The 9,790-nt window shown below is 39.0% G+C and overlaps 1 protein-coding gene across 1 annotated transcript; it reads right to left on the bottom strand.

Annotated features, from left to right (window-relative positions):
* Window positions 1-582: 582 nt before the first annotated feature.
* LOC140226328 (large ribosomal subunit protein eL15-like) lies at window positions 583-9,375 on the bottom strand. Its single transcript, XM_072306822.1, has 4 exons — window positions 9,296-9,375; window positions 6,634-6,810; window positions 1,869-2,198; window positions 583-972 (listed from the first exon to the last, which is right to left on the bottom strand). The coding sequence occupies exons 2-4, from the start codon at window positions 6,803-6,805 to the stop codon at window positions 860-862; spliced, it is 615 nt and encodes a 204-aa protein (XP_072162923.1). The 5' UTR covers window positions 6,806-6,810; window positions 9,296-9,375; the 3' UTR covers window positions 583-859.
* Window positions 9,376-9,790: the final 415 nt, after the last annotated feature.

Below are 9,790 nucleotides of genomic sequence, written 5' to 3'. Positions count from 1 at the left end.
GCAGCAAAGAAACTATTTCACAGTTAAAATCTGAGCATGTGCCGACATATGTCATGGCAGACCTTCTCTTGGAATTGACTTGCAACTGACATCATTAAAACTGGATATTAAAGGGGATGGCTAGTAATCAATCAGTGGGAATCGGTGGAAAGCTGGAGGATGATTGTTCCAATCCTTGTGGGATTCATTTAAGAGTACATTATACATTGTATATCTATTGTTGTGTGAAAACTATTTGCTTCAGAATGGTCTCATATTCAAGTAATGTGCAGTTTAATGTTTCCAGGTTAGCGTGCCTGGTCAGTGACGGGGCATTGATCTACACATTACTTGAATATGAGACCATTGTGAAGCAAATAATTTTCACACAACAGTAGATATATAATGTACTCTTAAATGAATCCCACAAGGATTGGAACAATCATCCCTCAGCATTCCCACTGATTCCCACTGATCGGTTACTAGCCATCCCCTTTAAGCCTTCATCAAAACCATGATGACAAACATTGGTCATACCTCGCTCTTTCATCCTCTTCCAAGACTGCTATAGATCAAGAAGAAAACACAAATTTTGCACAGTGATTACAAGGATCTAAGTTGCCTTTTATTGAATGACACATTTAGCGTTTGTTTTCCAGTATCATAGTGGTGTGCAGAACCAAACGACATAGTGTGGATGTCCTCTGAACTTAGTTTTAAGTCAGACTGCATTGTGAATCCAGCCAGGATTCCATAGTACCAGGAAGAGATTGGCAGGTGATGTGGAGAGAAAGCGAAGTCACTGTGAAGGTGCCAGCGAGTTTCCAAGGGTACAGCAAAGTTCCAGCTGATTGAATATGTACAGACACTATGGTGGTGACTAACGGTACCGCCTGAGACGCAGCAGGTTTCTGCGCTTCCAGGATGCCCGTCTGGACCCTCCGGTGGTCTGCTTGTAGAGGTGCCCCTTTCCCAGTCCTCGGCTCTTTTTGCCTGAAAAGAAAGAATGCCAAAGATGTTACAGTAACCATTTTATCTGTATTCCAGCAGGAAAGGGTGGCACATACCATGTGTAGTAGCGATTATACCATCGATGGAAGATATAAAAAGAAAATGAAATAAATGGAACATAACACACAATATACTGAGGGATAGAATGTACAAATTAAGAACCAAAAATGGGATTTCAAACTGCAATTCTGTCACATAGTGCAATGATGGAGACTGGAGAAAAGCTAGCCAAACAATTTGAACATCACTAAAAGCAAATTGGCTTTGATTTTCTCACCCCCCCCCCCCCCCCCCCCCGACATCATATAAACGTTTCCAAGTTGAATTTGTCATTAAATTCTTCAGGTTTATCTCATTATGGAATCACATGGTAAAGAAATCTCATCAAAACGGAAATCCCTTATAACCAACAGTCATAATCTTACACATTCTGTGCAAAAGCGCAAGTGCTGACAAGTTTGCAACTACCAAAATGATCTGGACCAGGTTTTACTTTACAGGACAATGTAATAAAGATTATAATCTTAAAAGAGGTATAGCAGGCACAGTCACAATCACTTGCAAAATAAAAACTGTATGATGTAAAACTTTGACAAAGACTGTCCCCTACATTGTAGATATTTGGGATAAAATCCCTAATATGCACCAAATCTCTGCAGATCATACAGCCTTTAGCACAACATGATGCGATGTTACAGTGAAGCCTTGGCATGGATGTTGTAAAAACTGTGAAATTTTGGGCATACAGTATAAAAACAGGTCAAAATAAATGATCTTTTCCTGCCAAAGGGAGCGTTTGGAAGTGTTTGCTATATCAGACTTTACCTGACATCAATCAACTCTGTACAGTACAAAACGGCAAGAAGACTTGCACTTACTAGCACTGGTGAGGCCGCGGCACTCGCGGTGCTTGTGCACCGGCTTGGTGATCCATTGGGTGTCTGGGTTGCGGCGGATGGCCTTGTGCATGGGGTCGACCAGGATGACCTCAAAGTACTTGTACGTGGAGTCCTCACAGATCCAGTAGCTGTTGAGGACGCGGAGGGCGCCGCACCGGCGACCGACACGCTCCTCCGCTGTGGCCTGCAGGGATTTTTGGTATTTCAACTGGTTGACTCCCTGGTTGGTGGGCTTGCCGTATGTGGCTCCCTTGGGCACGGGCCTTTTGCGGCCTCCACGGCGAAGGCGGATCCGGTAGATGACATAGCCTGCCAAACGAGTGCAACAACCATGGAAAACGTTATCTCTTCCTTCTTAGAGTACACACGCTTTTAACAACAAACATCTATGGTTATGACTGGAAAGGTTTCAACAGAGCAAGGGCTCTGCAACAATCAACTTAGCAAAAAAACAAAAAACAAACACCATGAACAGACAACACACTTTGCTGTTGTCTTGAACATTATAATACAGTGAAACCCTGTTATAACAAGATTCCGATTATAACGAGGACAATTTTGGTGCATCATGATAAAGAAAAACATAAGCAATTTGATCAGATATAACGAGGTTTCATTTCTTGACTTGCCGCTTTCAAACACCCGACAAACGGAACATTGAAAACCGAATTCACACTGTCCATGTCTCTTTCCTGTTTTGAAAAGTACCGTTCCTTCCATGTTTTCTTCTAACCATGCGATAAGACACAAAAAAATCTTTCGATGTTCCTACTAAGTTACATAATAAAATTGTTCGTTTTTCTTTATCGAAAGATACGGGTGCGTGATAGTAGGTCAGACCACATTGCAACGGAAAAAAAAAAATATCGCATTCGAAACTTTTCATGTAGCGACACTCGTGGCTAAAAATGGAAAATTGGAATGGCATGTGCAACTCATCATTATCCTTTTCATTTTTAGTTTCGACTTCCAGTTGTTTTGCTGGCTAGTAAATATGAGTGTGTATGATTAAAGCCGTAATGATTAATGAAATGAAATGCATGTTTATCTACGTCGTTGAGTCGGTGTTCAGAAAAACAAAAAAGATAAAAAAGAAACGCATTTAACAGTTTGAATAGATCTGGGTTTGTTCATTATCATTTAACACTGGATTTCACAGTGAAGATTCTTCTTTCTCTCCAAATAGTCCACGAGGTACAGATTACAGGTACAGGTACAGGTACAGATCTCGGCCGTCGACCGCGCGATCGCAATGAAAATTGGCACACACATTGCCTGTGATGTAATCTAAAGTACCACGAAGTAAAATTTTTTTAAAATTATCATTTATGCTAAATCATGCTAATTTATGCATAATGATGCATGAAATCAGACAATTTGGTATAAATCACTAAATAAAGCTCAAAATGAGCACATTTTTGTGCAAATATTCTTTTTAGTGTCCTGAGCAAATATAAGAGAAAAAAATTGCGCCATTAGAAAAAATTTCTTAAGTATTTTAGTAGGTGATCCAGAAAGTCCTCTTCCTATCAATTTCAAACTTATACCATATATGTATCGTCTCCCAAAGACGGCAATCGAACTAAAATCAAAGTGATCAGTCGACCGTGACGTCACTATGACGTCATTATATGAAAACACATTCTCAATCATATCTCACTAATGGAATGGAATTTTTCAATGAAATTTACGTCACATATATTTCAAGTCAAGCGCATTCTACTCATATTCTCAAAATTCATCTATACCTTAGAACGTGCGCGTACGCGCGCGTTGAAATATTTGTATGCTCAAATCGAGCTCAAATTTTTTTTGCATACGTTTCAGACCATTTGGAGCATTTTTTGAAAAATTGAAAAAAATTTACGGACGCGTACGCGCGCGCGCATATACGCACGCACAGCTCATATGCAATAGAAATTTCCCGTTTTTTCACACTTATCGCCTGCCTGAAATGTCAGGGAATATGTCTACCAAGTTTCAAGTCAATCCGACTCAATATGACGTCATACGGGCCCGTCAAAGTTGAAATTCCGCGCGCGCGTCAATGGCGATATACAGTGCAACAATGCCAAAAAACTGCCAATTTTAAATCCGATTTTACTCATCAGGATGGACGGTGACCCCCCATTTTCTTGACATATTCTGAAAGCTGATGAGTTGTACATATCATTTCATGGGTTGGCGATGCTGGAAAAATGATTAAAAGATATCAAATTTCTTAATAAAATAAAAAGAGTAAATTTTCAAAATGACGTCATCAAATTACAAGTTCACTCGATCGTATCTCACTTATCCTTTGCCAATTTTCACCTAGATTTCAGTATGTTGTAGCTTATTAAATGCTCTTTCATTAATATAATAACAACATTTTGATTAGATGACGGCATCACCTCGTAATATTGGATTGAAAGTAATCTTGTCAAATTTGACCAGTTTACGTGTTATCTTAATGGGAGTGCAGTTTTTCTGGAAATGAAAATTGACATGACTATCTTTTTCGAGCACTAGCTCACCTATGCTTCGGTGAATTTCTCTAACATTTTAATATGTTGTAGCTGAGACTTTGGGCTATTGTAAGTGTGCCCTTCATTTTTTCATGCGGTATCTGGATCACGTCCAAAACTTGGTTGAAATCAAAGCCTATCTTCGATATATTTTCATATTTCTTTCTTTTTCCAACTTTCTTTGCAATAACTCAAGAAAAACATACTCTATCACCACCATATTTTGCACATGTTTAGTTCATGTCACGTACATTATTTCATAAAATAACAACTACTTGATCAGACGCCATCTTGGGTATGTAAATTAGGGTCAAAGGTCATAAATGTTTCATCTTGTATCTTGGTGAATACATGTTCTATCTTCCCCATATTTTGCACACGTAAAGACCGCGTTACAAGGATCATTTCACAAAATAACCACTTTTTGCTCAGATGCCATCTTGTCTGTGCAGATCGGGGTCAAAGGTCATATGTACTTCTTTCTTTATCTTTGTTATGACGTGTTATCTCTATGGGAGGGAATTTTTCTAGATGTGAAAATTGACATGATTGTCTTTATCGAGCACTAGCTCACTTACCCTTCGGTGAATTTCTCCCAGATTTTAATATGTTGTAGCTGAGACTTTGCGCTATCGTACGTGTTCCCTTTGTTTTTCATATGGTGTCGGGATCACGTCCAAAAACGTGGTTGAAATTAAAGGTTATCTTCGATGTATTTTCATATTTCTTTCTTTTTCCAATTTTCTTTGCAATAACTCAAAAAAATAGCCCCTATCAACCCCATATTTTGCACATGTTTAGTTAATGTTACGTACATTATTTCATAAAATAACAACTACTTGATCAGACACCATCTTGGGTATGTAAACTAGGGTCAAAGGTCATAAATGTTTCATCCTGTATCTTGGTGAATACATGTCTTATCTTTCCCATATTTTGCACACGCAAAGACCATGCTACAAGAATCATTTCACAAAATAACTACTTTTTGCTCAGATGCCATCTTGGGGGTGCAAAGTGGGGTCAAAGGTCATACTTCATTCTGCATCTTTGATAGTGTATACGGAATTCGGTACCAAAGATGGCAGGTCTGACTCCCTTTTCAAAATGAGAATCCAAACATCACACGACCAATGTCCCTAATCTCAGGTGAAAACTCGAATCATTGATTTAAAAAAAAATCGGATCACCTAATTTGTCAGTCTTGACAAATTCCGAGTCTAGTTATTTTTTGAATTTATGTATTTCCTTGTTTTTTCGACTTTATGTTCTTCATTTTTTTTTTCAATGAAACTTGTCCATGACATTGTTCCGAACGAGAAAATATGTTATGAATTGATTTCAATCAATAAAACCCCAAAATAATCATGCTTTTATGAAATTTGCCTGTAAGCACAGTTTGCATTGAAATTGTACACGAATTCACGTTTTTGAGCAATTTTTGGTCTGACATGCACATACATATTTATGCGCAACTTCGGAACCGCGCGCCCGGGCATCGCAAATTTGGTGTCAAAAGATGCGGGAGACTTGAAAGAAAAAAGTCATGAAACATCGCGGCGATAGCTTTTCGCGTCAGCGATACATCGCGCGGAACGTCAAGGGGGGGGGGCCTCGGAGGGCCCCCCCGGCCTAGTTAGGGTTAATTTTGGAGGGTTTTTAAATTTTTTTTTTCTCTCTCTATGCCCATCGTTTCAATGTTTCGACATCATTGCTTCATATCAGTTGAGTAAGCGGTGAACAATTCAATCAGTTTGCAAAGTATCTGCCCGAGTTGGCACGCATCACTTCCAATAAAAAAATCACCTCCACATAAATGCTGGGGAGGGGGAACAAAAGGAAAAACAGAAAAGAATATGGAAGAGGAACAGGGAAGTGCACGGACATATGAACAACAAATGGACAAGTTTTTAGGCATAATGCCTACTGAATGCTAAATACACAAAAGTGTTTGCATTCACCTCAACATAACATGATACTGAAGGCAGAAACTTTACCAAATGTATGCAATAATTAACTATCTGCACTTACTTGAGCTAGTATTAAACCTCTCAGCAGATCAAAAGCATACTGAAACACACTGAAAAGCATACTTTGAAAATAAAGAAAAAGCATTCCTACATATCTTTACAATTAAAATAAACCACTGTAGCTGGCTACTTTGTCAACACCTAATGAGAAAGAAAAAAAGAAGAAGAAAAAGAAAAAAAAAAAGTAATAGAGTGAGCTTCACACACCTTGCTTGGCCCGGTAGCCCATGCTGCGGGCCTTGTCCGGCCTCATGGGGCGGGTGGCCCGGTGGATGGCCGACAGCTGGCGCAGCTGCCACGTCCTGGTGCGGATCAGGAAACGCATGACGTCACTCTGCTTCTTGCGCCATATTTCCGACATATATTTGTATGCGCCCATGATGCCTGGAATCAGTGGAGCACAAAAACCAGGAATGGGAAAATTATTACTAAATTAGAATGTACATTGGTAAATGAGATCAAAATATTGACAGCCGCGTAACCAGACAAAAAATAATGATGATACTAATGTAACTACTGTATGATACAAAAATTACAACCACAGCTACAACATCAATACAAAAATAAAAAAATAAAAAAAAAAAAAAATAATAATCACAAAAGGAGACCAAATGTCACATGTGAAGGCATACAGTGTAGAACAGAAATAGTTCTATAACTAGCATGATGTGCATGTTAGTCAATGTGACGAGGCATTCAATTTTTCTGCAAAAAAAAATCTCATACCGGTACACTTTTGTAAAGTTAAAAACAAATGATGGCAAAAACAGACGGATAGATATCTGGCTAAAGAAAAACAGATTGTATGATGATGGGAATAGATCAATTTTTAATTATACACATGTAACTTGTTTTTGTATCATAATATCTTAACTACCCGGTACCCTTAGTTCCTGGGAGTGACCATGTGCTGGCTGCAAAACAAATGGTTGCAGGTTTAATCCTGTAAAATCATGACATAAAACTGTCAGTGTGACCTTCAAAAAGCACAGTAACAATAACATACAAAACTGCTCATGGGTTTGTTGAAGAACCTTTAATGTTAAAAGAAGATTTTTGTATTATAACACAATAATGGAGGTGTTGCATGGACGCTGCTTGGATTTGTTGGAAGTTGGGAGTATGAGAAACCCTAAAGAAACAAACAAAAGCATATACAGTATTGTTACTAGATCTAACACACATAACTGTTACATCTACAGGGAGGCTTTTCTTTCAACTTACAAAATTATCGGGCTGGTTCGAGAGTAGAAACTCTGTGAATGTTGAGGTTTTTAAATACATTCTACAACTTACAAACAAAAGAGTAAAATGCAATGGAACAAGATTTTGCACTCGATGAATATTGAAACTTCAAAAGAGGTGCACTAGGCCTACGTGCCGTGTGTATTCCCCTTGATCTGTTGATGAATAACGTTAGAACCCCAGAGCGCTTCATATCATAGTTTCACACCATCGCATTCATGTCATGAGCATTCACCATATGTTTACTATTTGTATACTAACGTTAGAATCAAACAGTTAAGGTTAGCAATTTAAAATCTGGAACTCTAAGACAGTCTATTAAACAACTGTTAGTAGGGCTAACGTTAGAGAAGTATGGTAGCCCTACTACATATCGACCACCCTTTTTGAAACCGACCGCGTATAATATACATTGGTGCACAGAGCGCTTAGTACGCAATTCACTGCGCGCAGCGCAGAGCACATAAAAATGGATTGGCTTTGACCGTTGATGAGGATCATACCGTATGAGGATGGTGTGGGAAAACGCGAAAATTCACTCAGGGGTCGCACTTAACTTTTTTTAAACTAGCCAGGCGGACTAGAAATTTGTCTAGGCCTACTTAGAATCGATTTTGACACTGAAGCAATATTTTGGCTAGCCAGACGGACTAGTAACTTCAGAATTTTATGATTTTTAGCTAGTCCGATGTGATTTTGGGTGGCCAATGGCCAGCGGACCATCGCCAATTTCGAACCCTGTCACTGTTCATTAATGGTTTTAATCAAGGACAAAATTTCGAATGAATATTTTCACCGAATCATAAACTAATGTAATGTCTATGGAAGTTTCTAAAATTAGTAAAAAGCTTCGTACAACACGGTGTTCAATACAACTCGGTTTGCGTGCATTACCAATGCAAAAACAGCTTTACCGCGGGGAGCTGAAACGAGACCACGCAAGTTCGACAGCGATATTTTTGCACTGAAATTTCGAATCAAAAAGGGAACAACGGCATTTGATAGAGCTGGATTTTCTCAATCACGTAGGTCAAGTTTTTTACATGAATTTCAGTGTTAAATATTCTTATCAAGCAAGTAAAACATTAGGCGGTCGACGAGTAGTAGGTCCAACCACACTACCTGCCCAGCCAACTGTCACAGGCATCCCCACATTGATTGCGCGAATTTTTGTCTGTGTTCAGCTCAGTGGCAAGTGGAGTGCTTTATTTGCAGGTAGAAGGTGGAACATGCACATCCAGTTCATAAATCAGGCTATTGCATGTAAGCTTTCTAAATATAGCTCTTGCTGGTCCACAGGGGATCAAAACATAAAAAGTGAAAACAGGCCATATCTATTACTAAATGTACCATTTGAGGTGTGATTATAAATCACACTCGTCTGCACGAAAGACTGCGGTAAGACATGCACATTCGCACGTACAATACCCGGTTTGTAGCAGTCACTCGTACAACTGTTACGTATACGGAAACACGTCAAAATTTCTTTTGACTATCGCAGTAAAGGCTAAATATTACTTGTCAAATCATGAAATAATATTACTCCATTTATTTTTGACATGTTTCTCCCCTGTTGGGTGAAAGATTATAACAGTATTCATTGATTTTGAGGAGTTCATCTCACCGATTTGTGTGGTGAAACCACTGATACTAAGAAAAAGAGGACACAGGAGGGCGCTGTATAAATAAATAGTCTCGGCGCGGCTCGTTAGTACGTGAAGCGTACAGTGTGTGTTCAATTGACGACGTGGCTTCTGCCTAGCGTCTGCCTAACTTGGTTGGAAAGGAAAGTAAGCTTTCGACATGAAATTTTTGATTTCCACATGCCAACGATGTTGATTTCAAACTATGAAGACATAGCTGGACAGAGTGGGTGAAGGTATTGTAGTATTTCTAGTCAATTTATCAATCGTAGTTCTCAGCAGCTGCAGCAGTTTGAGTAGGGCCTATCCGCATTAAATTGTCAGCTTCCACCGTTTGTATGTCTTTAGTATGGTCCCACATACTGATAATAATGTTACCCCAGCAGATCCTGTACAGAGTACTGTACTAGATCTATTTAAACTGGCCATATATGGCTGCCGGCTGGCTGGCTGGATATGGATCTGGACAATTTATG

The sequence above is a fragment of the Diadema setosum genome, chromosome 3, assembly GCF_964275005.1.
Source record: "Diadema setosum chromosome 3, eeDiaSeto1, whole genome shotgun sequence".
Taxonomy (NCBI): domain Eukaryota; kingdom Metazoa; phylum Echinodermata; class Echinoidea; order Diadematoida; family Diadematidae; genus Diadema; species Diadema setosum.
The sequence above is the reverse complement of the archived record's forward strand: the minus strand, read 5'-3'. Positions and strand labels throughout refer to the sequence as shown.

Bases quoted from the DNA above. Each gene is read 5' to 3' on its own strand.
- LOC140226328 (XM_072306822.1), bottom strand. From the start codon at position 6,805: ATGGGCGCATACAAATATATGTCGGAAATATGGCGCAAGAAGCAGAGT. The intron at 2,199-6,633 runs GTGTGTGAAGCT...CTCGTTTGGCAG, and splicing joins GGGCTACCGGGCCAAGCAAG to GCTATGTCATCTACCGGATC. The intron at 973-1,868 runs GTAAGTGCAAGT...CTTTCTTTTCAG, and splicing joins CCGCGGCCTCACCAGTGCTA to GCAAAAAGAGCCGAGGACTG.